General features: G+C 42.3%; 1 protein-coding gene across 1 annotated transcript in view; it reads left to right on the top strand.

Moving 5' to 3' along the window:
• abi1a (abl-interactor 1a) overlaps window positions 1–15,113 on the top strand; it is a 56,079-nt gene extending 40,966 nt beyond the window's left edge. Inside the window, 7 exon segments of the mRNA XM_037757191.1 lie at window positions 3,694–3,794; window positions 4,912–5,030; window positions 5,032–5,062; window positions 7,920–8,204; window positions 11,661–11,747; window positions 13,321–13,506; window positions 14,187–15,113. Of these exon segments, the coding sequence (XP_037613119.1) occupies window positions 3,694–3,794; window positions 4,912–5,030; window positions 5,032–5,062; window positions 7,920–8,204; window positions 11,661–11,747; window positions 13,321–13,506; window positions 14,187–14,362 (985 nt within the window). The 3' untranslated portion in view covers window positions 14,363–15,113.
• The last annotated feature ends 1,639 nt before the right edge of the window (window positions 15,114–16,752 follow it).

Raw genomic sequence — 16,752 nt, 5'->3', positions numbered from 1 at the left:
TAAAATGAGGGCTTTTGATATGGGGATGGTAAATGTTTTTATGCCTCTACGCTGGCGACAGCCGTGGCGGGAGGCATTATGTTTTCAGGTTGTCCCTACGTCCGTCCCATTCTCGTGAACGCGATATCTCAGGAACTGAGATTTCTTCGAAATTAGCACTCACAACATCCACTTGGACTCAAGGATGAACTGATTATATTTTGGTGATCAAAGGTCACTGTGACCTCACAGCTCTGTCAGCACTGTTGCCGTTGTTTTCACTGTTAGCTGCGAGCGGCCGGCTCAGCCTTTTCCATGTAGAGAGCCTTGCAGAGGCAATAGTAATGCTCCCAATCTCACCTTCTTTATCACCTTTAAAAACTTCAATGAGGCTTTTCAAATATGCCACATGGAAGCAGAACTGCATAAGTTAAATATAGTATTTACCCTATATTTATACTATGCTTATTATGCACCAGCAAGACATACACAAGCTGCCCGTTTCTGCACATTTCAACGTGCAAATAAACCTTACATTATAAATAAATATATTTATAGTTTCGAGGTTTTTTGGGTGTCCAGTGTGGTAATTAGAAGCTCTGTATTTTGCACGCTGTTTACCTGTTAATCACCTCCTCCAAAGTGATGGTGTTAAAGTAGAACCAAAACCTTGAAAAGGCAACTCAACTGCTACTTTTTAATCATCTTAACATTAATTGTGAACCATCTGTTAGAACATCTGCAAACCCAGAGTGTTTTTTAGCAGTATCGCTGAGCATTCAGTCTCAGAAAGTCCCAAAATATTTAGTTTGAATTTGACATAATTTATCTTTTATACTGTATACCGATTATTTGAGAAGAGCCCTGAGCAATCATGTTGTATTAAATTATTATGCTAGATTACAGCAACCCTTCAGGTTATTTATGCACATCAAAAGCCTCGATAGTCAGTCTTTGGAAAGAGCTTTCAATCTTTTTCATCTCATTAATATGCTCTGGGCTACTTTGTAAGTCTTATTTTTCCCCACTTATGTCGAGTCATATCATGTCACAATGCCTAAGCAGCACATAGTTTTTACATATTGTTTTTACTTTTTGTTTCTCACACGGAGAGAACAGTGTCTTTCTCCTCATTGGCTCCGGGGATTTTTATGTCAGCTGTGAACAAGTGAGCTGGAACTTTTGAAAGCCTCGCTGTGCGTTACAGACGGTTGATTTATAAACAGCTCGCTGTGTTGAGTGGAGGCTGAGCGAGCCAGGCAGGCATGCAGGAAGGTGGAAAGATGGAGTGCTTTTATTTCACAGCGAGCGCTTTGAAACAAAAGCAAGAGCCGGGGAAGAGATAAATGGGTTAGCGAAGAAGGAGCTGCTAAGTTATAGAGGGATTAGAATGGATAAATCCAGAACATGCAGAAGGGGGGAGTGAAGTATGACGTTCACTTCAAAAGAGGGATGACATGATATTGTTTAGCATTTATCCCCAAAGACACTCGGCTCCCACTGCCACCAACATCCTTCAGAGGGGTAACCCCTGCTGTTTGTGCCTGGAGAGCCCCGGGGCTCCTCTGACATGGATCAGAGAGGAGGAGAGGGGGGATGATGGGAAACGGGGATAAAGAGATGTGGGGGGGAAGGTGAGGAGGGAGCGGGTTCAGAGGGATGGAAGGAATCAGAGGAGACGGGGGCGAGGGGTATGGGGAATCACTTTACAGGCGATAAGAGGAAGAGGTCGAGGGATGGTTAGAGGTGAGAGGTAGGGAGAAGGATCAGCTGGGAAGCAGGCATGAAAGAGGTAGAAAGAGGGAGAGGTGGGGCGCGAGGGACTGGAGCAGAAATGAGGATCAAGGCCAGAGGGAGAGAGAGAGAGAGCGAGAGGGGGGATTTAGTGGGCGAGGGCGTTGATCTACGAGCCCCGGGGTCAAACGCAGGGTGAAACCGCGCTTATACAGGCCACTGCAGAGCTGACATACATACCACACTCCCATGCCCTATATCCTCAGAGGCTGGGGACGGGCAGTATTGACAAAATTAGAGGAGGGTTTTTGTAAACAGTTATTACTTTTGTGTATATGATGGCCAAGTTATTTGTTTATAATGCCACTCAAATAGAACTGTTAAATAAGTGAAATAACTGTCCTTGGCCTTTACACACGGGGGGCGTGACGAATAAACAACAAGAAAATGTGAAATACTTGCCCTACTCGTAAACTATTTTTAGTTTCCTTTTAGTGAAATACCATGAGTGAATTTGCTTCTGGTAAACAGTTGCACAGTGTACATATGTAGGGCTTTTATTGTGAAAGGTAAGAACGGAAGGAGTGGATCTGGCCTGCGCTGCCTTTGTCAAGGTTGAAAGGAATAATAAAGTGTTGTTGTACATTATAATGTACATTTTGAATATGTCTGTCAACGTGTTCAGCTGATACCTTTATTCGTGGTGCGAAAGATCAGAAAAATGTACCTTTTGACGTTGCTTTTTTGCTGTGTAATATTCACGTTCTGTGAGAAAGAAAATATATTGTCCTGTGATTAATCACACGAAAATGCAGCGTTTTAGACCAGAAAAATACAACATTTATACATCAGAATATTATGATAACCTAAATCTCTCATATCTTGAGATTGATATTGATCAGGGCTTCAACTAACTCATTATTGTTTTGATTAATCGTTGAGTTAAAAAAAAAAATACAATAAATTCCCATCTCCCATCAAGTTCCCCGAGCCCAAACTGACACCTTGGTATAACTTTTTTGTTTGTTATTGTCAAAGCAGATAACCAAAAGCCTATAATGATATGAAACTAAGAATCTCAGCAAATATTTGGCATACGAAAAAATACACATGTCACATTTTAATTATATTTATCATGTGGGGAAAAAAAAGCTTTATTGTGTAAAAAAGATATGTGAAATGTAAGATATCAAAATCTTAAATCAGTTTGACATTTAATAACACGTGAAACATTTACATATACAGGTGGTTCATCACATATGAAACAGCATTACAAATGTGATGCATTCACATATACGAACATGTTTCTGGACAAAAAAATATGTGAAACACATTCATTGCCTCTTTTTTGTAATTGTATCAGCGCTGATGAAACTGACTGGCTATTATTAGCGGGCATCTGTTGCTACATTTGCTATTTTGCACCTTGAATCCATGTGTGAACACTGTCTCATAAAGCTGCTTGTTGCTTTCAGTCCATTTATTAATGCTACAGCATTTGAATAGATTTGGCAAAGTCTCATAATCACGTACAATGAAGCGTTTGTTTTGAATTTAGCCTGAGATTCAATTCCGTTCTAATGTGAGCTGCCAGATAAAACCACTGTGTGTATGGTAATTACTGTAAATTAGATCAAGTGTTTTGGGGCAATCAGAGGATCTGAAGATATATTCAGGTGGTTTGCATGATGAAAACAAAAAAATAATAATCCTGGATGTATTCCAATATACATAGATTTACTATGACTGACTCTGACCAAAAAGTCTTCACCAGAGTGACTCATCTCTCGCTCACCTGGGTGTGTCACTCTGCATGCAGCTCAGTACTGAGAAGCCAAGAGACAGAAACAATCAGTGTGAGAGAAGAAGATGTCGTACTGATAACTCTAAAAAAGACACAGAAGCAGCAGAGTCAGTCATATATCTGCAGTATTACCTGCTGTGCCCTGAATATCTCCTTGTCTCTCTCTTCTCCCTCAGTGGAAGCAGCGGGGGCAGCAGCAGCAGGGAGAACAGCGGCAGCAGCGGTATTGGCATTCCCATCGCCGTGCCTACACCCTCCATCCCCAACTCTGGACCAGGTGAGCTTTGCTAGTTGCATAGTGACAGTTAACAGTCAGCTTTTTCTCCTTGCTGATATGAAATGAGGGCACAGGATTGTACTCAAAAAGCTTCAGGCTTTTTTTTAACACCTGCAATAAATCCTGCCCCACCCTGCCTTATAGCGCTACTAAGAGTTTTGTTAACCTTTCCCATGCTCCAAAAAACTGGTGTGAGTAAAAAGAACAAATATCTATTTATATTCCCCCCTGAAAAAAACAGTTTATGCACTTGGAAGTCTGTTTGACCTGTGTGAAATGAGATAACACTCTTTAAACATTGACAGACTGTGCTGTTTGAACAATACGCATACCTGTGAGAGAGTTAACTTTGGTGCATTCATTAGACAGTAGACAGAGCAACTGCTACATAACAACGCATACTACTACATGCCTTTAAATCCTAAGTGCACATCTGTGTCTATATGCATAAAGTAACCCTTTGGGTTATTTTGGAGCAACAAAAATCAGGAAGCAAGTTTATTTCTTTAAATATTATATACCAATAATAGGCATTACTTGATAAGGTGTAAATGTTCCATGTATTTGCAGATAGAGAGACTACGCTACACACAAAGCCTATGTTTACCAGACAGGGATTATGCAGGCCCATTGTGTCCTAAGCACAGCTGATTCTCTATCCTACTGTGTAAATAGGCCACGCTGCTTTAGGCCTGCTGCTTTATAGTGGAACAGTAAAGGCCCACATTACACCACGCACAAGCCCTGCACATAGTACTGCATTACACCATACACACACGCCTCACATGCTACTGCGCTTAACTTTTAACAAAAAAGATTCGAGCTGAACAGGAAATATTTTAGGTTTTGTGTGGCAGCTTTTTGTACCTCAGCGCACAGGATCAGCCCAGCAGCACTGAACTAACCAAGGCTCTCGCTGCAAGCCGGTCGCCATGGAAACACTGAATTCATACCACAAAGAATTGTGTCCAGCGCCTTGACAAAGTCAAAGCGCTCCTCCGGCCCCCAGAAGGGTTCCTGAGTAAAGTGATGTGGTGTTATGTAACGGCGTCGGGGTGCAGGAGGCGGGCGAGGACAGACTCTGTTCTGACTTTACTAACATAAACACTCCTTTCAGTCCCGCCCATGTCTGCTCCTCCGGGAGCTCCTCCGCCTCCCCCACCCCCTCCTCCTCCTCCTCCTCCTCCTGCTCCTCCTCCACCACCTCCCATGGCTGAGTTCGGCCCCCCCAGCAGCAGCACCACCAGCTCCACCACCACCACCTATAGGTGAGACTTGTCGACCTGCGAGGCCGCTCCTGTCGCCTCCTCTGCCTGGACGGTGGATAATCAGCCTGCTTCTCTGATCTTCTTATGGTGGAGATGCACAAATAAGGGTGCTGTGTGTGCGGATGGGTGTCTGACTGTTTGTACACACTGCAAGCAAGAGGTTCAGGATATTTCTGTGCAATCATGTCATCATGCTGGCGGCTAAGTTTTGTGAAAAAAACATTTGGGCTGCATATGGATTGTATCACATTAAATTGCTCTAAATTTATGCATAAACAAAGCTTGCTAAAGACCACTAGTTGCTTAAGGAAAATGAACATAAAAAAAGAAACTTTAGAGGACACAAAAGGTTGGACTATCCTTAATTTCTTCCCATAATTTTTGCACTTTCTTGGTAGAACTATTGCTCATTAGATGAAATAACATTATTTAGGAAACAAGGAAGTAGGGCTGGGCAATATAGCTAAAATCTTCTATCACGATATAGGTCATTTAACGATATATATCATAATATAGCTTGTTTTCTGGTAACTAAATAAATGTAGGCCTAGCCTATATAGCAATAGAAACGATATAGAAAATATAAACTATAGACTTATATATCATCATATTGCCCAGCCCTACGAGGAAAGATGGAAATCTGAGATCGGCTCTCAATAGCTGATGGTGGCTTATTCAGTCGATGAACATGTCGACCTTCTGCAGGTTGTTCAGCTCTGTTGGAAATGAATTGCTGATCGTCTTGCTTGCAGTGTGAACAGACTGTATTTTCTTCTGTTTGGAGACACAACAGGTTACAATCTATGTGAGAAAGCTTTTCTCTCACTCCTCAGTGGTGGTGGTGGTGGTGCTTCCTTATTCTTCACTGATCTACTATAAATTGGCGAATGAAGAAGTCTCATATCACCCTAAGGCCTGGCAGAAGTTAATGAAAATTGTCAATTTACATTTGACCTCAAGCTGCTGCTGTATATTTAGAAAGACTATCTGCATCGACGGAGTAGATGATACATTTTACAACCTAAATTTAAGCTGAGGCATTGGCAGGATGTGGACCGTGTTTCCATACAAAGATATAGAGTTAATTTACCTGAAGGTTTTGAGACTTCTTTTGCACAGGTATGTTACTGTTAAATATGAGTTCCTTTCTCTTTTTTTTTACAAGGAAAATGATCGTATTTAAAGCTGCATTAGGCAAAATGTCTTTTATTCAAGCTTAAATCATAACTGGGGCTGTGACAGAGAGGAACCATTTTGACAATTCAGATTGTTTTATTTACACAAAGGCAGATCTGGATCTGCACCAGCTATTTTTAAATTCACACTTAGCCTACTTATAACGCATCAGTTAACTTAGTGAATAAATGTACACATCACTAAATTAAAACAGGTTGCACCACACAAATTAACTCTTACATGGAGATTAATCATGACTAAAATATTTACACCCAGTAACTGCCTTAATGCTTTAGTTTAGGGCGTGGGTACCTGTAGTCACAGCTGATGTCACATAATATGATTTTCTGGGTAATTCAAACAGCCATTTGAGTGCTGCAAACATTCAATATTGCCTAATGTAATGTGCTTTAATTTACCGCTACGTGGGGTATTGACTCTGAATTACTGAAAGATGCTGGTTTTGATTTACTGCCAGAGCTCTGCAAAGCTCTGTCAACTACTATGTGTGTTTGTTTGTGTACGACGGCTGCTTATATCTGATTGACTGCAGTAATCTTGATGCAAGATGATCACTTGAAACATGCACATTTCACCCTGAGAACATCAATGCACCCTTTCAGCTATAATTACTTCTGTCTGTGACGATATGGAGAAGTTTGTGTTCAATCTGTACTTCCTCTGGTTCCACCCATCCCTATCTGAGAGCTCAGCCTCTCCTGAGAGACCGTGTATTATCTAGAAATGTGAACAGGAAATACTCAAACATCTCCCTCTCCCTCTTCTGTTTTCACACACTACATGTATATTGAACGTATTTAATGTTGTTGTAATAATGCTGCTGTTGTTAGAGATGATTTGGTTATTCTTAGACACCCGGTGTAATGATAAACGTGTACACTCAGTCATGAACTCTCCCCTCCTTGCGGTAGCTCAAATCGACATTTATAATCGCGTCTTTGACAAGTGTGTGAAGAAGTTATTTTCACTGAATGATCCGTCGGCTCTGCTGCTGCTTCTCTTCTCTTTGCTCACTGAATCGTCTCCTTTCTAAAGAACCCTTAGGTGCAGGATTTATTCGGATGACCTCTCGGGACTCTTGTGTTTCATTTTACCCTTCATGAAATATCTCTGTATTATTATCAATTAACAATCTGTGTTGCTTCCCCAGCTCACCTGCTTCCTTAAAAGGGGTAGTTTAGGTGTTTTGAAGTGGGGTTGTATGAGGTACTTCTCCGTAGTTAGTGTATTACCTACAGTAGATGACGGTCGGCACGCCTCAGTTTGGAGAAGCAGACAGGAGTTGCCGCACGGAAGCAAAGCAATGTACTGCTGTGGACGGGGACGACGGAATATGAAATATGTTTTGCTGCCGGCCCCGTCCACAGCAGTACATTGCTATTGGACACTGACTACCGATAAGTACCTCATACAGTACAACCCCACTTGAAAACACCCAAACTACCCCTTTAAATTGGTTATATATTGTCTCTTCATACGGTGTGGGGCTCTAATCCGTATTTAAAAACTCACATTATCTTGATGATTCACGTTTTGGGTGCTTTTTTTTTCTCCTCCTCTTCCCCTCTCCGTCTCCTCTGTCTAACCCCCCACTCCCCACCTCCCTCTTTGGTCCTTTCTATCTTTCCTCCCTTCCTTCCCTTTCTTTGGGTGTTTCTAGTGGTGGCCCCTGGGCCTGGTCTTGGCCCCGCTCCAATGTCCCAGTTTGGAACCATCTCGCGGCAGATTTCGCGGCACAACCCCTCCAACTCTTCTGTCTCTATGGTTTCGGCCACGGGCACCTACCGCCGGGCGCCGTCGGTCACTTCCCAGTTCTCCTTGCAGCAGCAGCAACAACTACAGCTACAGCAGCAACAACAACTACAGCAACAGCAGCAGCAGCAGCAACAGCAACAACAGCTGCCTCACATTAACGGAGGCACTCCTGGCTATGGCCAGAACTCAAGTAAGGCCCTTCTGTCTCCAGTCCCAGCCTGATTTATAGATCCTCAACTGTCACTGAAGCACAAAACATCACCTTTTTTATCCCAAATCATGCACAGCCACAAACTAAAGAAAGCTAACCTTTGTAGTCACAGACCAATATTTCATATTTGCAAGCAAGTCACTGCTGCCTGAAGGTCAAGATTGCATTCTTGTCAGAATTATTGACTTCTTCCTTAAAGGAATACTTCACCCACAAAATGACCGTTTGTATATCAACCACTCACCCCGTGCTACCTTGAATTCTTGACGTTTTTCTCGCGTGCCTCCACGGTGAACGGAGAACCAAAAACGTAGAATAGTCTTGATGAAATGAAGTAAATGAGGGCCGCGTTTAACAAAAGCAAAACTATATAAACTGTATGCATAAACAGCCTCATGCTTGCGCAGGCGCGCTACTAGGGTTGGGCGATAATTCAATATGATAATTTATCATCTTTCTATGGAATCGTATTATGATGAAATCATATATCGGGATATCGTGATACACAATTACATCATCTAAATTGATAATAACAGGTACAGGCACTTTTCATCTGTCAAGTATTTAATTCACACAAAAATAGGCTTTACCATCTGCTTATTTCATATGGACTATTTATTTATTGAACTACGAGAAAACATGCTATATCGTGATATATATCGTTATCGAGATATGAAATGATTTATAGCGTTATAGAAGATTTCGCCCATATCGCCCTCGTCACTCGTTCGTGCGAGTACTGAGACGGTTGATATGGAAGTTGTGGAAGATGCATGTGTTTGTGAAGTGGTGAGCATACGACTGGATAAATGAGACTTGGATTATACTGCACGGGTTGTGTAAGAGTTTGTAAACAGATGTTTTCATGTAGTTTTGCTGTCAAACGCGGCTCCCATTTACTTCAATTCATCAAGAATTTTCTCCTTGTTTTTTCGTTCACCTGCAAGAAAAACAGTTTTCTTCACAAATTCAAGGTAACACAGTGTGTTTAATTGATATACAAATAATCATTTTGAGGCAGAAGTATTCCTTTAAGTCTGATGCAGTGCAGGTTAAGGCTTTTATCTAACCGTAGGATGTCTTTAGTATTGATGCCTCGTCCTTGGATTACACAGCAGATACAAACCAAACAATCGATGTCTGGTAACAATACACAGTCACAGTTTTTGGCTTCAAGGCAAAAGCATGGCTAGAAGTTGACCTGTAAATGTATTTCTCTGTCCATTATGTGGGTGTTGATTCCTTACTAGCTGCTGTCTAAAATCTAGTCCCCTTTTATCCTTAGTATGGTGACAAAATGTGATCAATATCTGGAGACATTGTATGGATTGTGACATCCGATCCAGGGGGCATTGTCATTAATAAGCGTGATTCTGCCTGGATGGGTGTTGTTTATTTTTAAGTCACTATTTAAAGGGAAGACTTCTGCTAGCTTTTGTCACTACTTGCAGCTTGAGATAGCAGGAAGAAGAGAAGTTATGTGACCTTTCAACTCAAGCGAGAGGATTTTATTTCCCTCTAAGAATGTGGTCGCATTGTTAGGATTCACACCTGGCTGAGATCAGATCACAAAGCGAGCCAGACCACCTCCAGATGTGGCCGATCGCATTACGTCACACGTTTACCAGCCTGGATGTGCATTCACAGAAGCACTGGGCTTGATGTGTTGTCACTAACTGTGGATTGACCTGAGAAAAGTCTGAAAAAATGTAAGGAATTCAAAGTACATAACTGCAACAGATCTGTGTGGAGTTCAGCAGGCTTGCCTGGGATTTGGGTCGAGGTTGATAGACCTCCAGTGTGAACAGCGCCTCCTTGTGGCCGTCAGCAGCCCTCACTTCTTTTAGCTTTAAGCCATGAGTGGGAGGTGTCTGATTGACAGAAATCAAACCTAATCCGCACTTTATCCTCCAGCCTTGGTGATCCCCCAGACGTGAAATCTCATCACACTCACTGAACTCTGATCTGTGGAGACGCTGCAGCTACAGACAGTTGAATTAATGAATCTGTTGATTATTTCAATAGCTAGTAATTTTTAAAATGATCTTTAAAAATCTAATTTGGGATTTCTAATGTTTCTGTGAGTCAGCAGGTTAATTAATTTGACGAAGCACTTCAGCTCTGAATCTGTCTCTGTTGCACATCACTCTGTCTTGTTCTATTAGACACGTACACGCTCACAACTCTTGCAGTTTGTCTTTGGTCTCTGTCAATGTTGTGTTTGCTTGGTATTGTGGTGCACTCTTAAAGGACAACCTCTTTATTTTCAACTTGGACCCTATTTTCCCAATGAGGACAACACTTTTTTAAATTGATCCAGTATCCAGGGAGAACGTTACAGCCGGCCGCTGCTAAACGAGCTGTAATATAATAATTTGGGGCAACCTGGTACCGTCAGTTTACGTCCACTGATAGGCTCAGATTGTTATTATAAGTCTCTGACAACATTATGGAAACAAACTTGATCCGATCTGTTTGTTATTATATCTCGCTCGGAGAAGTCTCATTCTAAAATCTCGCGTCGCATCCGTAGTGTTGAAATCATCTAAATATTCAGCCATGACGTTGAAAACCTTTTAGATAACACTAATGGTACGTGTCCACAGCCTCCGTCTTTTCCACGCTTCCCATTCATCGTCTATGTCAGCAGCCGTGCAATGCATTCTGGTAGCGTGGCGGCGCTAATCGACAGACGGGGCGTCACGTTGGCCACTCCTCATTTGCAAAAAGTTGAGGTCTGGGCTACTTTATGCAAATAAGGGGCGTTTTTATTTCTCGCATAAGATGTTTTCAAAAACACATTTCAGTGAAGAAAGTTTCCAAACGAGCCACCATGTTGGTTCCGGTTTGGAAGCTGGGAGCAGCAGCCCACGAGGGAAAGCGTTCGTCCAATCAGGTGCCTTGTGTCCAGTGGCAGACCATCAAGCGTCCAATGCTGGGAAGAGAGTTAATCCCTCGCGATAAAAAACGCCCCTGTGGACATGTAGCATAAGCTACGCCTTCTATAATCCAACACAACAAACTGACAACACCGGTGTCCCGTGGCACTCCTCTCTCTCTCTCTCTCTCTCTCTCTCTCTCACGTTTCCACCGTCGTCTTCCGGAAACAAGTCCCATGTTTTATTTCTCCTTAGGGTCCTTTCCATAATGTTGCCAGACACTTATAATAACAATCTGAGCCAGTCAGTGGCAAAAACAAACACTTTTAGCGGACGTTAAGCGGCTGGCAGCTGCAGCGTTCTCACTCAATACTGGACCAATTTCAAAAAGTGTTGTCCCCATTAGACACACAAACATGGGAAAATGAGGGTCCAGGTTGAAAAATCCCGAAGTGATCCTTTTAACTGTCTTCTGTACATTCTTGGTGACTGATGGGCTTTCTCTCTTTTTTGTGTCTCTGCTGCTCTTTCTGTCTTTCCTCTGCGGTGCTTTCAGTGTCTATCGCTCCTCCTCCTCCCCCCATGCCCCAGCTGACTCCACAGATACCTCTGACTGGCTTTGTGGCCAGGATGCAGGAGAGCAGTAAGTGAAGAGGCTAAAGACACACTTTCCTCCTTTATCTGTGCCAACCACTCTCATTTCCAGAACACCCAGCATGCATTGTGCTTGTTCATCCCTGCCCCCTGTTGAGAACAATTAATATCCATCCTTTTGCAGCAATGAACCATCCGACATTGTGTCTCATCTGAGTCCTGTCATGTAACTTTTTAAGTAGCTGTATCTGCTGTTTGGAGGTAGAGTCATGTTTTCAGCTATTAAGCTACATTGTTAGTGTTTCTTAGTTTCAGTGGCAGAAGAAGTATCCTCTTAAAATATGTGCAGTGGAAAACAGAGATTGTTGAGGCCGCCTCCTACTGTTTTTAGTGGTTTAGTCTCATGCAGGGGATCTTATCACAGACTGAAACTTGGTATTCATATGCTGAATGTAGCGCTGCAGGGTTGAGCTGAGGTGAATGATAATGTTTAGAGGGGGAAAAGTGCCTAATAGGTCTCAGCAAAACACAACTGGAGAAGATGGGACTCTTTGCTGCACCCTGCTGGACCAAAACCTGCAATACAGTCCAGTATTACAAGTTGAGGAAGAATTAGTTCACTGGTTCCAAACCTGGAGGTCCCGGACCCCACTAGGGGTCGCGGAAGCTTTTGTGATTATAAGGGGTGTTAGACAACTTTAAAAAATATATATACAGTTGACCTATATCTCAGCATTTCATTCATTTCTTTGAAGAAAATTAAATGTTGCTGCACAGTCTCATTTTGCATTAGACACTTGGCCAAGTGTCAGTGAGAAGAAAATGCAGAATCTGTCAAAAAAGAAGCCCAGCATGTATGTGTGATTGTTAAAATTTAAAAGAAATACATAATTCAGACAGGTAATTGTATTAAAAGTTCCAAAAAAGAATAGGAAAATTCATTTCTGATGTAATATTCTCAGTAAATAATCTGCTCAAAATTCATCCAAATCACTTGTTTTACACAAACTTCCTGCAGCTATTGCGTTCACTATTTGAGTTAATTGTTCAGTTTATCAGTTGTTCTGTACTGATATTGTTATACATTGAATATAATATGAAATATCCATAAAATATACCACTTACGACTAGTAGTCGTCAGTTAAGTCAATGATAGTAAAGGGAGGAAAATGGTTGGGAACTTATTTTATATCTTGACAGAAAGCAACTTCAGATTTCTGTGCTGGATATTTGTTAACGAATAATACTTAGCAATCATAGTCTTTAATGAAATGTTCATTAAAAGCTATCTGCATACCTTTTTTTCTCAATGTGGATGCTATCACACAAACATCTAACCTACTAAATAGCATGACACAGCATGTAATAACCATCAGACCATGGAAGCGTCAAGAGGCTTAAACATACAGTATGTCATCCTATTAAGTGATCCATGGGAAGTCCTAACAGTGATGCAGCCTGCTTGATGAATTTAATATTCATATACCGTCCGTCCTTACATACATACTCTATCATTAATTCTGCATGATTCAGCCGCCGCCCTCTCCAGCCACCAGACTCCAGTGATCCTTGACCTTTTTGAACCTGCAAAAGAAAATCTCACTTTCTGTCTGTTCCAACAGTTGCAGATACTCCTACTCCACCTCCACCTCCGCCTCCAGATGACTTGCCCTTGTTTGATGACTCTCCTCCACCTCCGCCGCCTCCTCCAGTCGATTACGAGGAGGAGGACGCAGCCGTCGTGCAGTACAGCGACCCCTACGCTGATGGAGACCCACAGTGGGCGCCCAAGAGCTACGTCGAGAAAGGTTTGAGCACAACCAGTTGCAAACTCCACGCTGAAAGTTCCTGTTCTTATAGAAAGTTCTACCCCGCGAACAGGGCCTGTTTGGGGGGTAAAATGTCCCCACAACTTAATTTGGACCCTGGTCCCTGCGGTCAAAACGCAATGAGTTCCTAAAGGGTTCCTAGTTCTGGGGGAAAGTTTCTGTACTTTCAGAAAGTACTACCCCTCGACCAAGGCCTTTTGATGGGTAAAATGTCCCCGGAAATTGTCCCTGGTACTTAATTTAGACCTTGGTCCCTGGGGTCGAAATGCATTGAGTTCCTCAAAAGGTTCCTAGTTCTGAGTGAAAGTTCCTGTACTTTAAGAAAGTATTACCCCTCAACCTGGGTCTTTTTGGGGAGTAAAATGTCGCCTGAACTTAATTTAGACCCTGGTCACTGCAGTCGAAATGCAATGAGTTCCTCTAAAAGGTTCCTAGTCCTTGGGGTAGCTCCTGTACTTTCAGAAAGTACCACCCCTCGAACTGGGCCTTTTTGGGGGGTAAAATGTCCCCGGAACTTAATTTAGACCCTGGTCACTGCAGTCGAAAGTTCCTCAAAAGGTTCCTAGTTCCGGGGGAAGGTTCCCGCGGTAGAAAAGGGGCTTTACGTTGGATACTCTCTCACGACTTATCTGACCAAACGTCTCCCTCCCTGTTTTCAGTGGTGGCCATCTACGACTACAGCCAGGACAAGGATGACGAGTTGAGTTTCATGGAGGGGTCGATCATCTACGTCATCAAGAAGAACGACGACGGCTGGTACGAGGGCGTGTCCGGCGGCGTCACCGGACTGTTCCCCGGCAACTATGTGGAGTCCATCATGCACTACGCCGACTGAAGGGACCCGGCGGTAAACAGTAAAGTCTATTTATTCAGTCATATCATAATCCACTGAGAGACTGACCGCCGCAACCTTTGACTCCTGAGACGCATAGACATAACTGTATGATCCCCTTTTGATATGACAGAATGTTCTTTCCCTTACTGATTGCAAATAAAATGAAAAGTAATATCTATTTAGTTTATTTTGGTGTTATATGGGCGGGTGGGGGACATTTATGGAATATGTACAAAAAAAAGGTTTCTAAAGAATTGGACTGCACGTGCTCACGCCGGTTGAACTCAAAAGACGATGGTCACACAGCTGAAGGATGTACGACATCATCTTGCCTGGACAAAAATGATGAACAAGAGTAGGTTTGATGGAACAAATCAAATGTTTAACGTCATGTAAACACCTCGAAGTGTTTGTACTGTCCGTTGTATATAATATGAGCTGCAGCCACTTGGGTTTCTGTAATGTGAATTCAGTGAATGTCGATTATATGATAGTTTTCATTAAGTGGCGCCCTCCTCGACTCCATGAGGCTTAAAATAAGAAGGCCTGTCGATAATTTACAAATTTTAAGAAATGTACATGGTATTTCACAGACAAACAATTACTCCTGAAAATCAGTCTTGGCATTAAAGCATGCAAAATTTTAATAAGAGATATAATGTAATCTTAAGTTTATTGCCATTATGCTTCTCCATTATGTTGTAAATGTATTCACCTTTTTAATTTTTATTACACTGTTGAAATCACTGAACTTTTTAGACTCTGAAGTAAATTTCCCCCATGATCTCACCCTCCTAAATGCCGATTTGCATTTGAACTTAAAGGAGCAGTGTGTAACATTTGGGGGTGTGGGGATCTATTAATAATTGTTTTCATTAGTGTATAATCACCTGAAACTAAGAATGGTTGTTTTTTGTTAGCTTAGAATGAGTCCTTCATATCTACAAACCAAACACTGGCTCTAGAGAGAGCCTTTCACGTTTTTACGTTACCTGAAGGCCACCGTAGTTCTCCGACACACTTGTGAAACTGCGGTAACGTGAGCCACAGACTTCCGTTGCTCCTAATGCCTAGTTCACACTACACAACTTTAGCCCTGATTTTCTGCTCCCCGACAGTTTTTGGAGCTCCCCGACAAAAGCCCCAGATCAGAGGCAAATCGACCTTGGCTAGCCACTCGCACATCGGCGCTCGAGCGTCATGTGTGAACTGCTCGTCGATGCCTCGCAGACACTCCAGATATCTAGCACGCTATATATCTGGACCTATCGGGGGACTCCGGCCTCGAGCCAATGAGAGTGCGAGACACGGGTTGAGGGTAAACTTGGAGGAGGAGGCGTCGCCTGTAACATCAGGAACTTACTGTATGTGCTGCATTTGCAATACGGAGCAAAGTTGTTGTTACACCTAGAGAAATAAATAGTAAAGAGTGTGGACACCGGTGGAAACAGGCTATTTTGGGAACATGTGCCGAAAACATCAGCAATGTGTCTCGCGTATGGTATCACATCATTTACCGTGTGTTTTCGTGATAAAACGTAGTTTGGAGACCTCATCAGTGAAAGATCTTGTAGTGTGTGACCTCCTGTCGCCGGTCAGTCATGTAGTGTGAAAACCACAACGACTTAAAGACTCGAGATTACAAGACAGCAACTTGTGTAGTGTGAAGCGATCTGACGACTTTGAAAGTCTTGTTACGTGAACTTGGGTTAAAGTATTGTTATTATGGTAAAGATGGCCTCTGAGCGAGGGGAACGCAGTCTTGGAAAGGGAGGAGTGAGCGGAGGGGTACAATCTGCAACCACACCACTAGATGTCGCCAAATCCTACACACTGTACCTTTAAAAAAATCCTAAAAATTAAATACTTTTTTTGTGCATTTGAAGCAAGAGAACACATTCCACTTTTGGCTTATTTATCAAGCATTTTAAGATTATGTCACATCACTGTTTTTATCTTTATACTAACCCACATTAAAAACCCTGTAGGATCCATTGGTAACTGGCAATAAAGGGACTATGCTTCTGATAAGACAGCAGATAGTGTGTGCAGTGACACTGCCATGTGACAATTCAGATGTAATGTAGACCAACAAACAACTCTAATACCTCCTCAGCCTTCACAAAGCAACAAACGACCTGCTCCGGGTTCAAGGACCACGTTGAATCCTCCGGGCTGCACAGGTGTACATATTTTAACTCAAGTAAAAATCATCCAATCAATATCTCAGCTGTCACTCAGGTCTAGGAATCATCTTGATAACATTGTATTTTATCTGTTGGCCCTCGAACGCACCATCTAACATGACCTAATTTTTCTTTTTTTACCATTTCAGGATACTGCAGCTTATGCCTTGATACTTTGCCCGCTTGCTTTAGAAATTTCCAATT

Source organism: Sebastes umbrosus, chromosome 21 (genome assembly GCF_015220745.1).
Source record: "Sebastes umbrosus isolate fSebUmb1 chromosome 21, fSebUmb1.pri, whole genome shotgun sequence".
Lineage (NCBI taxonomy): Eukaryota > Metazoa > Chordata > Actinopteri > Perciformes > Sebastidae > Sebastes > Sebastes umbrosus.
Note: the sequence above shows the minus strand (reverse complement) of the source record. Positions and strands in the feature narration are given on the sequence as shown.